Source organism: Bombina bombina, chromosome 7, assembly GCF_027579735.1.
Source record: "Bombina bombina isolate aBomBom1 chromosome 7, aBomBom1.pri, whole genome shotgun sequence".
In the NCBI taxonomy this organism is placed as follows: Eukaryota; Metazoa; Chordata; class Amphibia; order Anura; family Bombinatoridae; genus Bombina; species Bombina bombina.
Window position 1 is genome coordinate 296743471 of NC_069505.1, and position 18162 is coordinate 296761632.

Genomic DNA, 18162 nt, shown 5'->3' on the forward strand with positions numbered 1-18162 from the left:
TTGGCCCAGTCTTGACGTTTCAGCTTGTGTGTCTTGTTCAGTGGTGGTCGTCTTTCAGCCTTTCTTACCTTGGCCATGTCTCTGAGTATTGCACACCTTGTGCTTTTGGGCACTCCAGTGATGTTGCAGCTCTGAAATATGGCCAAACTGGTGGCAAGTGGCATCTTGGCAGCTGCACGCTTGACTTTTCTCAGTTCATGGGCAGTTATTTTGCGCCTTGGTTTTTCCACACGCTTCTTGCGACCCTGTTGACTATTTTGAATGAAACGCTTGATTGTTCAATGATCACGCTTCAGAAGCTTTGCAATTTTAAGAGTGCTGCATCCCTCTGCAAGATATCTCACTATTTTTGACTTTTCTGAGCCTGTCAAGTCCTTCTTTTGACCCATTTTGCCAAAGGAAAGGAAGTTGCCTAATAATTATGCACACCTGATATAGGGTGTTGATGTCATTAGACCACACCCCTTCTCATTACAGAGATTCACATCACCTAATATGCTTAATTGGTAGTAGGCTTTCGAGCCTATACAGCTTGGAGTAAGACAACATGCATAAAGAGAATGATGTGGTCAAAATACTCATTTGCCTAATAATTCTGCACACAGTGTATATGTATATATATATATATATATATATATATATAAATACAGTACATACATACACACATATATATATATATATATATACTGTGTATATATATATATATATACATACATACACACACACATATATATATATATATATATATATATATATATATATACATACACACACATATATATATATATATATATATATATATATATACATACACACACATACGCATATATATATATACATACATACACATATTTATTTGGCACATCTGAATTTTGATTTCCACTCCTCTTTAAATTATTTTTAGATACAACAAATGATGAAACATAATCACTTGGCCACTAACTGCTCTTACTGGATCCTAATACAATGCTTAAATCATGGCCCCTCCTCAGCACAATGTCAGATACTCTGTAGCAGGCGTAGCTTTTTCTTTTTTTACAGGGCATTTCAAAGTATCCAAATCAAGGATGCCCTCTCCCTCAAAAGTCAAGCCTTATGGGGAAAACATTCTCATTTTTCTTCAAAAGAGAAAATCCTCTCTTCATTCTGTGTTTTTTATTCTCTCATAATATTTTTTTTTTTTATATCATCTAATTTTAGCTAGATGCCTGCAGTAAAGAAAACTTTGAACATCAAAATTGGCCTTTTATAAGCAAAAATCAATCAGCCATTATTTATTAATGTACCATACTGTATAATTGCCCCAGAATTAGGATTGTTGACTGATCAAAAGTTACTTAGAGATATTTTTTTTTCCCCAAGAAGTTATTTTTGATGTTGAAAGTTTACCTAAAGGCTTCTCACTGATATGTAAATATGATGAGAATGGTGAATTTGTTTGTCTGATCATTTTTGCACATTTATGGCACCTGCAATATGTCAAAAATACTTACGTTGCAGGACATTTTAAAAAAGATCCATATTATGGTTTTGTTACATGTAAGAAGAAGTGTTCTAATATTTCAAAAGAAATGCACATGACAGAGAGTTTTAAAAACATCAAACCATTTCTTCCATGTAATACTTATACACTGGCAAGTGTCTTAGCTAATGAATATTTAAAGGGACATTAAACACTAAATAAATGCTAGATAGAATGATGCAGTGAAAGAAAAGTTTAGTCTGAAAATAACACGTAGATGTCATTTTTAAAGTTTCATTAGCTGTTTTAATAGTGACAAAATAAGTGTAAAGTTTTAGTGTTTATAAAACAATGGGAGCTGCCATGTTGTAACTTAGGTTACCTTCTCTGCTGTGGCCAATTAGGGACAGTTATAAATAGGTCACTAGAGTGTGCAGCCAATGGGTGAGTGGACTATAACAGTGTTCAGCACTTTCATTCTAACAGGAACTGAAAAGCTCACAATTTCAAAATGAAATTACAGGAAAAGGGAACAAAATAAATAATGAAAAATATTGCAGACTTCTTTTTATACATACAATTTATCATTGTATATTACTATCTCAAATTTTTTACTGTCCCTTTAATGACATAAGGGCATTAAGTCTCTTGCTTTTGTGCACAAATTGCATTTGACCTATGCTCCCCAGAAAAATCTAGACTGCTGAGGGAGCTGCATGTTAAAGGGACAGTAACATTATAATTTAAAATTTCATGATTCAGATAGAGCATGATATTTTAAACAGATTAACAATTTACTTCTGATATCTAATTTTCTTTGTTCTATTAGTATCCTTTGTTGAAGAGCATATGTAGGTAGGCTCAGAAGCGGCAATGGACCACTGAGAGCTAGTTGCCGATTGGAGGTTGCACATATTCTTTTTGTCATTGGTTTCTAGACGTGTTCAGCTAGCTCCCAATAGTGCAATGCTGGTCCTTCAACAAAGGATAATGAGAAATAAGCACATTTTATAATAGAAGTAAACTAGAAAGTTGTTTAAAATGGTATCCTCTATCTGAGTAAGTATCTGAGGTTTGATGTTCCTTTAAGACGAGACTGTGGTGGATATTCACAGACTCACTTCTTTTCTAACTCTTCATTAGTAAGTGTTCCTCCCATTAGCACATATATATATATATATATATATATATATATATATATATATATATATATATATAGTTTTTTTAAAGGGACAGTACACACTAAATACATTTTATAAGCACAGCATTGAGGTTATTCTAGTCATGGGTGTCGCCATGTTGAAATCTTTCTCATTACATTCCAGTGCTGATGGGTTTGCATGTTTGCAACTCTCCTTCAGAAACAAGACGTTAGCAGTCACCCCGATGCATGGTCTGATTGGGTGACATCACGGATCCATGGACCAATCAGATCAGGTATTAACGCCTACCCCCCAAATGCATGATTTAATTGGTCTATTCAGGGTAAAGGCTTGTATCTCCACTATCATTTTTGCCTTCACATGGGGGAGTTCATGGGGGATGAAGACTCATTACCCAAGGTTCACTTGGGGTGGATGCAAGAGGATCGGCGTGGCACTTCACCCCCATAAACCACAAGGCGTTAGCGCTCACAACGATGCATCTGGTTGGTCCCTGGGTCCGTGAAGTTATCCAGTCAGACCATGCATCAGGGTACAGCTAACGCCTTGTTTTCAGATACCTGCAGTATAAGCTAGGTTCCAAAATGGCAGCACCCATGTTTAGAGGGAGGTGCATGAAATGTATTTAGTGTCCCTTTAAGTGCCTAATGATATCTTGGACAGCAAAATAGAACCACTAGCATCGCTGAAAAGCAATAATTACAACCACAACACTTAGAAACCTGCTTGCAAAGTAGGTTAAGCAAATGTGCTTAAAGGGACCATTTTTCTTTCATGATTCAGATAGAGAATACATTTTACAATATGATCTATTTGACTTCATTGTCTTGGTATTCTTTACTGAAGGAGCAGCAATGCGCTACTGGGAGCTAGTTGAACACATTAGTAAGCCAACGACAAGAGGCATATATGTGCAGGCACCAATCAACAGCTAGCTCTCTGCTCTTGAGGTATGTTTTTTGACAAAGGATACCAATATAACTAAACAAATTAGATCAAAGAAGCACATTGGAAAGCTGATTAAAACTGTATGCTCTGTCTGAATAATGAAAGAAAAATGTAGGTTTCATGTCCCTTTTATTGTAAAATATTTGCATGATTTATTAGTGTAAAGTAGTCTTGCTGGATAGAAAACACTGCAAACTGAACATGGATTTGGCTGTGGGTGTTCTGTGGTGTGTGGGATTTTTTCACCTAAACCTCATTCAAGCAGGGGGAATTGATAAATACTCTATATTGCCTCTGAGGATTCTCTCTTCTAATGGATGTGACTTGCTGTTTATAACCTGACAGTGATTGGTTGTCCCTTTTTTTCTTCCTTTTTTTTAATTGTTTTAAAAGGATACCAAACCCAATTTTTTATTTCATGATTTAGATACAGCATGCAACTTTCTAATGTACTCCTATTATACATTTTTCTTAGTTCTATTGCTATCTTTATTTGAAAAAGCAGAAATGTAAGCATAGCAGTCGGACCATTTTTGGTTCAGAACCTGGGTAGCACCTGCTGATTGGTGGCTAAAAGTATCCACCAATCAGCAAGCGCTACCCAGGTGCTGAACCAAAGATGGGCCATCTCGTAAGCTTAAATTCCTGCTTTTTCAAAATAAAGATATCAAGAGAACGAAGAAAAATTGATAGTAGGAGCAAGTTAGAAAGTTGCTTAAAATTGCATGCTCTATCTGAGTCGTGAAAGAAAAAATTTGGGTTCAGTGTCCCTTTAAGCTTACAAAAATGGGTGGTGGAAAAAAAATTAAAAAAAATTATTTATATATATATATATATATATATATATATATATATTAATTAAACACTGAAATAGAAATGGACTGCGCTCTCAAACTGGACCAGGTACACATTCTGTGACCCTGCAAAATTCTCAGCCCTTGGTACTCACAGCACTCAGAGATTCCGCTGCACAGCTTTTAGTGACTCAGGCAGTTAACCCCAGACAAGCCTGGGTGCAGAGCCCATAGGAAAAATTACAAACAAAAATATTAACACAATAATCAGAAGTTAGGAAAAGTTAGTCACAGCATTTGGCTAAACGTTGCTAGACCCAGGACCACATCAAGATCTCTTCCTCTCTGGGTCCTTAACTTACAGCCAGACAAAGCATCCCTTCTCAGTCTCTTTGAGTGAAGGCATGCATTGCATGGATGTAAGTTTGAGAACCAGGGAGAAAGAGATCTTGATGTGGTCCTGGACCTAGCAATGTTTGGCCAAATGCTGTGACTAGGTCATTTTTCTTTTAATCTAGCTATGTGCTTGCAAGAGAGTGTCAGACTTTCTAAGTTTTGTGTATGTATGTATATAAATGTGTATATATATATATATATATATATATATATATATATATATATATATACAAATAAAATTATATCTATATATGATAATGTGTGTATGTATATGGCCCTAATATGTGTGTGTCCTGACCCCACGAGTCGTCGATTGTCGTCCCCTTTTAACAAGGTTTAAATTACCTTAAATCATTGAACAATTAAAGAATACACAGACACCTGTTGGTTGGTAAAAATACTGGCCACGGCCTGTTTATTAAATAACCAATTTAAAACACCAAATAAATAACTTTGAACCATATAAACTTAATTAACTCTTTAGATGCTAGCTCCCAAACTTTAATTTATTAATCTCCCTTTTTCTTGTTGACCAGGCCGTATATAAATTCATCTGGACTTAATTAAGTCCGTTATTTCTTTAAAACCCAAAGCTCCAAGGAACCCCGTGTCCAAGAAGCTACTTAACCTGCTCTCCCACGCCATGGGGAGGTTACACCATTCACTTATGGCCATAGCCCAATTACAAACGTGAGGGAACTAGCACCCGCCAAAGCTGTGACAAAACATAAAAAAACGTAAACAATGGGAGGGAGGGAGGGAGGGAGGGAGGGAGGGAGGGAGGGAGGGAAAAACTTCTTGCTGGCTATGAAAATTATTTTCTGAAGATGGCCGTCCCACACCTCCTTATATAGCCATCTCCTAGGACCCACCCCATTCCACCAAATATGGGACTACTCCTCCCAGGGGTCAAAAGCCCCCTCCCCCTACATTCCTTCATGTCCGGGGGCTGGCTATCTTTTTGACCTCATTATCATAAAAAACCCCATTAATTTTGTATTGTATATGGATAGTTTGCTTACAAAATTACAAACTTTCTCCATATCCATTAACAGAAAGTTTATTTTTCTGCTGCTGCTTTTAAGTAACACTTCTCCCAGCCAGCGATAAAGATAACACATCTCGTTAATTCTCAAGCACATTATGTAACTCAGCCCCATAGGACCCTGAAGTTGAGAAAGATATATTAAAGGTAAATAGAATCTTCTTAAAAGCTTGCTGATCTGAAAACTGTAAGTGCTTGTAAGTCCTTGTGGGCATCTTGGGAGTAAAATTTCATTATGTTTAATATTGGTCTGCACTGTTCATTTGTAGGAAAGAAATTAAGCTTTAACTAAAACTCAATATTAACATAGGACTCTCTTGTATTTTTTTTCTTCTCTTGTTTGAAGATTATGTTTCCCTCTTCAGGACAGAAAGGGTTAGGCCAATCTCATTTAGGAAGAAACGATAAAAAATTTAAATCTCATTAAACTGTACAATTGTTTGAAACACAAATCTTTTCTCTTCTGAATGTAATTTAAATTATAGTTGAATAGAAACAAAATAAGTCTCTAAATTTTAATCCCAGTAGAGAAAATAGTTTTTAACAGGTTTCTAACTAGACTTTTTGCACAGTGATATACTGACACTTGCTTCAAAGTGTTTGGAGAGACTTGCGAAATGAATCTCATTATCCTCTTTATATTTACCAAAAGGGGATATTGTTCTCCAAAGATTCAAACTAGTGCATGACACTAATGGGTCATCGGATTCTTGCATTTTACAGGACGTTGCTCTTTTTTTTCTATTACGTATATGAAAGAGCAGCAGTTAAAGGGTCATGTTTAACCCATGCAAAGTAAAACACCTAGTTAAAGTCACACTTGACATTACTTATGCTGCAGCCGACACACTGAGCACAGCTGTTGTTTTGTGAGGTCACGTGGCTGCTGTAGCTAATTGGCTTAGCGGCTGTTTCTTGCTCAGGACGAGCGTTTCTCTGTGGTCCCCAAGTGAGACTTTAACCCCTATATGGGGGGTTTAAAACATAAAGTAGCAACATTGATAGCACATAAATTCCATGCACTAACAATAAAGAGCGTGCAAAGGGACAGTATACACCAATTTTCATATAACTGCATGTAATAGACACTACTATAAAGAATAATATGCACATATACTGACATAAAAATCCAGTATAAAACCGTTTAAAAACTGACTTAGAAGCTCCCAGTTTAGCTCTGTTGAAAAGGTTATCTGGAACACACACTGAAAGTGGGAAATAGCAGACCCCCCCTTCCCCTTCCTCTGCATATGAAAAGACTCTTTACACAAACAGAATCAAGCTGGAGTAGGTATACATCAGTATTCTCCTAAAACTTTGGGACTTAGGAGTCTGAAAATCAGAGCAATGTTATTTAAAAATAAGCAAAACTATAAAAAAATAAATAATAAAAAAAAACTGTATGGATGATAAATGGATCATCTACAAAACATTTATGCAAAGAAAAATCTTTTGTATAATGTCCCTTTAAGTACTTTGGGCCAGATTACCAGTGGAGCGGTATATATTGGTCCGGCTTCCACGTTGGCCATCCCTAATTTACAGCATTTAATTTTTGTATTTGAATGGCCAATAAGAAATTGCAATTTCCACAGTGATCAGGTGACTGCTAGTAGGTCATGTGTTCAGTTAGTCCCCAAAAATGCCATGAGATTTCTCTCCATTACGGCGAGTTTTTCATCTGCAGCTCCAGAAGTTTCACCTCTGTATTCTATGGGATTTCACAAGTATACAGTTATTGTATTTAGGAGAGAGAAGTAGGTTCAGACCCCTCACATTTGTTACAGTGAAGCAGTTGACTAGTTCAGATGAGGAGGGGGTCTTACAACTGTCTAGGTTATATGAAGCTGAGTGTGTTATGGTTCTTACTCTCTAAAACAATTTAATATATAAAATCTGTATGATATTAATGGTCAGTCTGTCTGCCGTTTCAGCTGTCTGTCTGGTGCTGGCCTGCATGATATTTCCAGATGGGTGGGATGCTGAGACCATCAGGGATATGTGTGGGGACAAGACTGGAAAATATTCCCTGGGAGACTGTTCTGTGCGCTGGGCATATATACTGGCAATCATCGGGATACTTAATGCACTCATCCTCTCCTTTTTGGCATTTGTCCTGGGTAATAGACAGAATGACTTTCAACTTGAGGAGCTTAAGCCGGACAATAAAGGTAAGTACACATTTTCTGACAGCCAAGGGGATATGTATTAAAGGGACAGTATACTATAAGATTGTTTTTCTCTTAATGTGCTTCAAATTACTTTTTTTTACCAGCTGCAGAGTATAAAATGTATGAGATTTGCTTTTTAAGGTTTATTTGTGTATATGAATTAGCCGATTTTGTTTTTCGAAGCCACAACCTAATAAAATGGGTTGAGCTTGTAGGTATAATCAGTTCTCATTACTTTATCACATTGTGTACATATACATGCTTGTTTATCTTATATCTGGCCATAAAGCAATCACCAATACTTGGAGAGAACAATGGAAAATTAACATTTTATTACCTTATCTCTTCTGCTGGCTGTGTTTACTTTCAGAATAGGTGAGGATACCACAGGCTAAATCAACTATTTCAAATGCCAATATAAGGGTAATGGAAATACTTGTAAACAATTTAATACACTCCAGCAATTAAAGTGGATCATTGGGAACAAATTAAAGTAGAGAACAATTTTTAGCAAACTGTCCCTTTAAGTCCAAGTTACTTATATGCCTCATAGGCCCATAAGCAGCCCACTCCCACAACTTTTTTTTATAAAACCAAACCCTGAAACTGACAAGCATAATGTATTAGTTTGATTTATAAAAACATTTAAAGTTTGTAAAATGCTTCTGTCAATGTATTTTGCAAATTAGTTGTAATTAAATAGTAAAAAAGTTAAATGTTCTAAAAAGTAGAAGCTATTCACGTTCACATTTAAATCAAGAATAACTGTTTATTGCTCATCAGCATGTGTAGCCACAGTTACTCAAAATAACAGACATCTGAGCGGAGCAGTAAGAGGCAGGGAAGGGCTGGCCCTGCATCATGCACAAATAATAATGCTGGCAACAGGGTATGGCTACGGCAACAAGACCCTGCCACAACTATAGATCTCATGTATTGCGTCTAATTGATTGAGCAGCTGAAATTGTGGCACAAAGGTGAGTCATGTGAGTGACCTTAAAAGAGAAGACACCCTAGACAGCTACCTACATTATTTAATGACAAGCTAAGCCCTGTGTAAGTCATAAAGTCTCAATATGCAGAAAATGAAGTCTCACTGAGGACCAGATTGATCAAAAACTTGCTAGCACAGAGAGAAATCTTTAGAGATAATAGAAATGTCTTGTAATTACAAGGTGTGTACTGTCCCTTTAAACTTAAAGGGATATTCCAGCCAAAATTGGAAACCACATGAATGTATTTCGGTATTGAACAGAAACATGTTTGCAATATACATGTATTAGCAAAAATGCTTCTAATAAAAGTTATAACTGTTTTAAAAGAGTATTTACATATGCAACGTGCACCAGCATTTTAAACACAGCACTTGCTCAGAGAGCCTAAGGTGCTTGTACCATCTGGTAATAATTAAATTTGTTAATTGCTGACATGATACAAGCTCCAGTGATAATCTGAGCAGCTGCAGTATTTAAAATGTGGGTGCAGTGACAATATCTAGCTATGCGTCACATGCACGTGCAAAGAAAAATGTTAACACTAAAACGGTGATAACTTTTACTAGAAGCATTTTGCCAATACATGTATATTGCAAATATGTTTCTATTCAAAGATCTAATAAATCTATGTTCATTTAAATTTTGACTGGAATGTCCCTTTAAATAAAGTTAAAGTAGTAGTTAGCCGCAGCAGCACACAAAAAAAGAGATCCTTTAGTTTTAAAATGCATTTTTTAATGAGTTCAGAAATGCCAGAAACAAATCTTAGATAGCTGACATTGTTGAATAAAGTTATTTGAATAATGTAAATTTGAACTTTTGAACCCTTTGTCTCCGTTAGAGTAACGATTTTAATGGTATAAATGAAGGAACTTACTTTTTGCTGTGCCATCATTGTTTCTTTCGTATTTTTGCTTAAATGAACACTTTGTCTTGCAAATTGAAATACAGCCTTGTCTAGTAAAAAGCTTTTACTGTGCAAGAATAATACAAAGCATATGTCCATATGCTACATGCACCTGTTTTCAAAGACTGCGACTGTTCAAAGAGCTGGTGATGGTTCAACACACTTAAAGGGACACTGAACCCAAAATTTTTCTTTAGTGATTCTGATAGAGCATGAAATTTTAAGCAACTTTCTAATTTACTCCTATTATCACATTTTCTTTATTCTCTTGATATCTTTATTTGAAATGCAAGAATGTAAGTTTAGATGCCGGCCCATTTTTGGTGAACAACCTGGGTTGTCCTTGCTGATTGGTGGATAAATTCATCCAACAAAAAAAAAGTGCTGTCCAGAGTTCTAAACCAAGAAAAAAGCGTAGATGTCTTCCTTTTCAAATAAAGGTAGCAAGAGAACGAAGAACAATTGATAATAGGAGTAAATTAGAAAGTTGCTTAAAAATGCATGCTCTATCTGAATCACAAAAGAAAAAATTTGGGTTCAGTGTCCCTTTAATCACTAACTGTACATCTGAACAGACGCAGTCTTGTGATGCACATGCGTGCAACCTACCCACATATGCTTTGAATGCCGAATGCACATAAAATGCTATTTCTGAAAAGAAGACAGCTTTTTTTATTTTGCAAAAGTGCTTGAAATCAATGTACTGATGTGAATTTCTCCTTTGACTAGACCAACAATGTACTATAACATTTCTTCCACTTTAATGCATTCCTAGAAATCCATTTTAGATGCTGGTATATATTAAAAAGTTTACAAATAGTCCCTTTACATTTTTTGTTTGTCATTTGAAATAGCTGATTTTGCCTGCATCCCCACCTATACTGGAAATGTCTGTACTTAAGTACTAATTATAGAAAAGATATGTAAACAAGAGTCTGACAAATAAGTGGCACTCCCAGAAGGGGACTTGGCGAGATATGTATTAACATTTTCATTTTCAATTGCTTTCTATAAGTACTGGCTTTTATGTAACAGACAGAGATAAGATAAGAAGGACAGCATGCCTAAAGATAAAATAGAGAGGTCTGCTCTCCCTGAAAGCTCAGCCCATTAAAATGGGTTATGATTTCAACTCATTTTAACAGCTAATGCATTTAGAAAAATAAACCTAAATTAGCATTTCCATACAATTTATTCTCTACAGTTGGTATAACAAGTCACTAGACACATTAACACTTTATTATCTTATGTAGCCAAGATGTATTTTATATTGTGTGACTCATAAAATAATTAGAGAACTATAGTAATTAACTATAACAAAGAACTAACCTCTCGCTTTTTTTGTTTTTCTTATATTGCAGATTTTGTTGGCACTGCGGTAAGTCAATAAAAAAAATAATAATCTATTTTCTACTCTACAGCATATAAGCAACCATGATTAGTATCATTTTGGTTTCAATAGAAAGGTACAGTAAGCTGCTTGATGCCAAAATCATATTATCCTTCAAAAGATTCAGGTACGATCCAGAATTGTCCCTGTCTTTATTTATCGACCTTTGCTAAATAAAAACAAAAGCTCAGCGCTAACAATTATTCTAAAGGAGCGCTGAGCACAGTAGGAGAGAATTCAGGGTTAGGAAGGTTTTGTATAGGAAGTAGGGGATATCTGCTGAGACATTTGTTTAGTGTTACCCAGAAAACTACTGCTACATTTATAGTAATGTTACAGTGCAGGTATCTACATTATTGCTGTTTAAAATCAGATCGTAGTTTAAAAGGACATGATACCCAAATTTTGAAGCACATGAAAGTGATGCAGCATAGCTGTAAAAAGCTGACTAGAAAATATCTGTATGTAAAAAGGAAGATATTTTACCTAAAAAAATTTTCAGTAGTAATTTACTACCTTATCAGCATCTGCTACCTCTGACTGTGCATGCTCTGTATTACGTAATTGCAATCCACATATATAAAAAAGAAATGTGTGGAATGTGATTACGTATGTAAATCAGCAGCATGCGCACTCAGAGGTAGCAGATTCTAACAAGGAAGTTGTCCTGTCGGATTTTGCTGCCGATAAATGTGCACATGCTCAGTTCAATGATCCAATACAAACAGCACAGTGTAATGCAATCTACTATTGTATCATGTAAAGGGATTTTCTTATGGCCATTAATACTATTTTACTTGTTTATGTAATAAATATTGTTCTGTGACAAAACTGATCTTACTTGGTTCCATCCCATGTCACACCCGCCGCTTGTATTTGCCGGGTTTAAATGGAATTTGTATCGCTTTCATCGCCCACAGTCGTAATTGAACTGAGTATGCGCACATTTATCAGCAGCAAAATTTGACAGGACAACTTCTTTGTCAGAATCTGCTACCTGCTCTGAGTGCGCATGCAAATTTGACAGGACAACTTCTTTGTCAGAATCTGCTACCTGCTCTGAGTGCGCATGTAATGAATATATCATAATGGAACTTTACACTGCTGATTTACATAATCGCATTCCATTCCACACATTCCTTTTCAACATATGTTGAGTGTGATTATGTAATACAGAGCATGCACAGTCAGAGGTAGCAGATTCTGACAAAGGAGCAAATTCTGATAGAAAACAGACATAGTCATGTAATTTCCCTCCTCAGTTTAAAGGGACACTGAACCCAATTTTTTTTCTTTAGTGATTCAGATAGAGCATGCAATTTTAGGCAACTTTCTAATTTACTCCTATTAGCAAATGTTATTCATTCTCTTGGTATCTTTATTTGAAAAGCAAGAATGTAAGTTTAGATGCTGTCCCATTTTGGTGAACAACCTGGGTTGTTCTTGCTGATTGGTGGATAAATTCATCCACCAATAAACAAGTGCTGGACTTTCTTTTTCAAATAAAGATAGCAAGAGAACGAAGAAAAAATGATAATAGGAGTAAATTAGAAAGTTGCTTAAAATTGCATGCTCTATCTGAATCACAAAAGTTCAGTGTCCCTTTAAAGATATTTATTAGGAAATCTCATGGGATTTCTGTGAAATCTTGTGAGATCACAGTAAAGCAAAGTGTGACATTGGCACTGATGAAGCTGATTGGCTGCTGCTGTTGATTGTTTTTTTAACATGCAGCTGACAGTAGCAATAGGATAGCTGTTTACAAAGCACTTACTATTCTGAGTTGAAGACATTTTGAGGTAAAATATCTTCCTTTTTTACATAGAGATGCTCAGGTGATATTTCCTTGTCAGCTTTTTACAGTTATGCAGCATCACTTTCAAGTGATTTTGCATATGGGTATTATGTCCCTTTAAGGGGACATTATTTTTTTCTTTCTTTCATATCAAATGCATTATATACCTTTTTATTTATTGATTGATTGATTTTGTAAAACAGATGTTCCTGTACTGAGGGGGGGAAAATGTGTTTATGCTTTTGAAGTCTGTCACTTTTGACCAGTAGAACTGTGAATATTTTCCTTCTCAGTCAGTGAGCACTTGGTTTATTTAAAAAAAAACAAAAAAAACAATGTAAACAGCTTGCATATAACATTGTTATGCCAAATGTTTTTTTTAAAAAATGTTTAAATAGATCTGCACTGATTGTATGGATCTTTTCCAGCTAAGCCCCGCCAAAAAGTTAAGCCCCGCCGCAACAAATATGAAAAAAAAAAAAAGATATGAAACTTGTACATTTATTGTTTATTGAACAGGAACAGTGTGAAATGAAACTTGTACTTGTGAAATTAAATTAAACTTGTACTAAACTGTAACTTATATTGTTATTTTGTATTGTAGTTTATGTAGTTTTATTTTTTATTGAAGACGCTGCATTGAAACTTTGTACTTTTATTTTGCATTGAAACTTGTTTTTTATTTAAGAGGGTGAAATTGGGACAGGTCTTTATTTTTTATTTAAGAGGGTGAAATTGGGACAGGTCATTGATAATTCGCATGAAAAGGTCCGTATTTCGGTACCTTTGCCTCCAAACGAACTCACACAAGTAGCTGTCCACTAAAGATCTGTGTGTGCCGCATTGGCGCTTATTCTGCATCTTGTAGACGTGCCAGAAAGATTCAATGGTTTGTGTGTGAGCTCCAGTCGTTGGATCCACAAAGTTTTCACTATGATTAACCGTTTGATGAGTATAATTCATTGAAAGAATCGTTTCAATTCCTTTGTATGATGGCCACATATCGGAAATGATGATTGAGCCGGGAGCTATGCAGGCCTGTATTGTGTGCATCAGAGTGTCCGCAGTTCGATCTGGAACTGCATACATGAACACTTCTTTACTCTCCCTGCAGATCCCTCCGAAAATCCTCTGCTGGGGAAGGACTCGCCCTGCGTTGTTTTTACGGCGAGATATTAGCGTTTCATCGATCTCGACGTGTAGACCTGGCCCACCGACAATAGTTGGATTCTGCAAAAGACGCCAGGCACAAATTTCGCGAAGAAAGTTCTTCCAGTCAACAGCGGTCGTGTGGCCAATAGATAATTCCTCAGAGCAGAATTTCATACTTGTCAGATTTTTAGACCAGCAATAAATAAATAGAATTACTGTCCTGAACTCCATCCTAGACCGTTCCAGCCAAGTTCCCTTTCTAAGAGCGATTTCTTGATGACACTGTCGTGCATTACACCTCCACCTGTCAGAAACAGTGGAAAGTGTCATTTGGTGCCCATTGTTGCATAAACGTCTCCTTGTCATGAACGACAGTCGAAAGCGTAAGAAAGTTCATTGTTTTTATTGCAAATTGTAATACGTCACTGTTGCGTGCGTGCATTACATTGGAGCTGACAAAAGTGGCGGGGCTTAACTTTTGCCGCGTGCACTGTTTGCATTAGTGGCGGGGCTTATCTGGAAAAGATCCGATTGTATTTTTTAATATGTATTTTTTAATATGATCTATTTAACAAAAATGATTTTAGGTGTTGCTTACAGTTTTTTGTTTGTTTCTGCATGTTTAAATATTGCTCTTTCATATGCACAATAGATATTATTATAGTTTAATGTCCCTTTAAGGAAAATTGTTTTTACAAATAAAGTCATGAGTTTTTTTTTCTGTTTGATACTTCTCTTATCTGGGATTAAATAATGCTTTTTCTAACATATTATCAAAGTATTTTCTTCTAGAGCACAGGTGAAATAATCAGCTGGTCCGTAACCATGGTTACTAACCTGCTCTCACCCATCAGCTAATTATTTCACCTGTGCTCTAGTTCAGATATAATAAAAACCTGGCCTGTTGGGGGTAATTGAGGACCGCGGTTGAGAAACACTGGGTTAGAACACTCAATTTTAAGAGACTTTTCTTGGTAACTTTTGTTGAAAAGCATACCTAGGTATCTTGTTTTCGCACTTTTATGTTCCTTTTTAGTAATCACTGGTTAATATTGTAAATATTTATTGTGTTTGATAGAATATTGGTTATAGTTTTACATATAAATAGTTAAGGTAGAAGTAATTGTATTATACACGGTGGTCCGACTCCAGTCTCCATGAGCCCAGATTTCAGAATTTTACTAATTAAGCATGGGTGAATTAATTAGTTTAAGTTTAAAGCCACAAAGTTCTTGCAATCAAAAGATTAAAGGGACGCAGATTACAGCCTATTGGTATTGCAACTTCTGTTTAATTATTTACTAGCCCATAGGCTGCCAGAGAAAGCCACAAAGCTCTGTCAATCAAAAGATTAAAGGGACATGGATTACAGCATTTTTGTATTACAGTTTTATATCCCTTTAAAAAAAAACTCTTTATAAAAGGACAGAGCAATCCGTTTTTAAAATCTTTACAATTTAATTATTTTATCAAATGTACTTCTCTTTCCTTGGTATTGTTTATTTATTTGTACCTCCTTTCCATGAGAGCATACTTAGGTAGGCTCAGGAATATACGTGTAGTGTGCAGAATATGGCAGTTGTGTTTGCAGCTGTCTCACTAACAATTTTATACATACAGTGCTCAAGACTTTTGCACACTCCTGACCTTATTTTTGTGTTCCTTAAAGGGACAGTCTGCTTGAAAATTGTTATTAATTATAAAGATAGATAATCACTTTATTACCCATTCCCTAGTTTTGCATAACCAACACTGTTATATTAATTCACTTTTTACCTCTGTGATTGCCTATATCTAAGCCTGCAGACTGCCCCCTTTATCTCAGTGCTTTTTACAATCTTGCATTTTAGCCAAGCAGTGCTAGTTCTTGCATAACCATTTACATTCTCCATGGGAGTGAGCACAATTTTATCTATATAGCACACATGAACTAGCGCTGCCTGGCTGTTGTGCAAGATTTAAAAAGCACTGAGATAAGGGGCAGTGTGCTGGGGCTTAGAAACAGGCAAATTTAGAGGTTATAAAGTATATTAAAATAACAATATTGGTTATAAAAAAAGCTTGGGAATGGGTAATAAAGATGTTATCTAGCTTTTTAAAATTGAAAAAAAGTAGACCACCCCTTTTACATAAACAAGCTATATTTTAAAAAAAAGAAGAAAGAATACCAAGAGAACAAGGCCAATTTGATAGAAGTAAATGGTAAAATTTGAAAATTACATTCTCCATCTTAATCATAAAGGTTTCATTTTTACTTCCAATTCAATAAGAATAGAGCTGTTTAAAGGGACATAAAACTGGAACAGGAGAATGCTGTCATATATTACTGTTGCTGGCTCACAACTATGTTTTTTAAACCCCTAAAAATGGTTAGAAACTTGTAACGCTCCAGAGCAGCAATGCACTTACAATCTTTAGCCTGTGATTGGCGACTACACACATATGCCAGTCGGAGTTGGCTCGCTGGTCTGTAGAGCGGCCCCTTGTGGTGAAATAACAGAGATGTTATCCCTGGAATAGTCACATTGCCACTTTTTAAAGGGATACTAAACACAAATATATTCTTTCATGATTCAGATAGAGCAGGCAATTTTAAACATTTTTTTTTATTTACTCCTATTATCAATTTTTCTTCATTCTCTTGTTATCTTTATCTAAAAAAGCAGGAATGTAAGCTTAAGAGCCAGCCCAGTTTTTGGTTCAGCACCTGTGTAGCGTTTGCTGATTGGTATCTGAATGTAGCCACCAATCAGCAAGTGCTACCCATGTCCTGAAACAAAAATGGGGCTGCTCCTAACCTTACATTTCTGCTTTTTAAAATAAAGAAAGCAAGAGAATGAAGAAAAATTGATAAATAGGAGTACATTAGAAAGTTGCTTAAAATTGCATGCTCTGTCTGAATCATGAAAGAAAAAAATAGTTTTTAGTATGTCTTTAAAGCAAACGTTTTAAAAAAACAGGCCGATTTCATGTAAGAAGTCTCTTCCCCCCGCCCCAGATACCCCCTTGTAGCCTAGCCAAGGCTTTTGGCCTTGTCTAAGGATACTCCCGTACAGCCTTCTTTGAATGCCATATAATAGACCACACCCTAGTGAATTGGGCATAAAGGGGTAATCCACTCACAAGTCATCTCTTCTCCTCCTGCTGTAAAATGGCTGATCTTAGACAGAGACACAAAACACACATTAGAGAATTTGGCTAAGTATTCTATTCTTATATTTAGTTATTGGTGTTGCACAAATTGGGGTTATGATAGCTAGCGTTGCCCTGTAGAAATTGGACTGATTTGCTGTAAATATATGTGTATATATAACTGTATATATTTGTCTTATCCCAACATAGTGTATAAAATATTCTTTTAACGCCGTTATGCCGTTCTATTCCGTCATAATTACACTGGGCTTTAGTGCCGTTATGACGAAATAGAACGTCATAACCGTTGGCTGTCCTAAAGCCAACTCAGCTTCCGATGATGTGATCGCGGTCTGGAGGGCGTGCCTAGCGTCACAGGGACGCCCCCATGACCCGATCCCATCATTGAAATATTGCAATCGTGTGCACGATCGCAAGATTTCAGTTTGTTTACATCGGAACGTTGTTCCAATGTAGACAAATTAACTCTGTCATCAAAGGTTTAATCAATTAATTGTTATGGTTTAGTGGTTGAACCATAGAATTATATTTAGTTAGATTATTAATTAAAAAATATATATAACAGATTTTAAACTACACCCCTCTGGGTCTTTATTTTAAAATGTAATAGATATAGGTTTGCCACCACAGCCATGTTTTCCTGGACACTTATGAGTTATACATGTTGCAGGGTGTGCAGGGAGGAACCCCATAAGTATAAGCAGGGTAAACAGGCAATTGTGCAATAAGAAACTGTTGCTATGCATTAGACCACTTTAACTTTTACGTCCCTTTAAATTCTAGTCTGTTTG

At 35.9% G+C, this 18162-nt stretch overlaps 1 protein-coding gene across 1 annotated transcript in view; it reads left to right on the forward strand.

Moving 5' to 3' along the window:
• LHFPL4 (LHFPL tetraspan subfamily member 4) overlaps window positions 1-11271 on the forward strand; it is a 224938-nt gene extending 213667 nt beyond the window's left edge. The window contains exons 2-3 of the mRNA XM_053689371.1: window positions 7743-7979; window positions 11243-11271. Coding sequence (XP_053545346.1) covers window positions 7743-7979; window positions 11243-11271 — 266 coding nt within the window. The remainder of the gene's footprint in view (window positions 1-7742; window positions 7980-11242) is intronic.
• Window positions 11272-18162: the final 6891 nt, after the last annotated feature.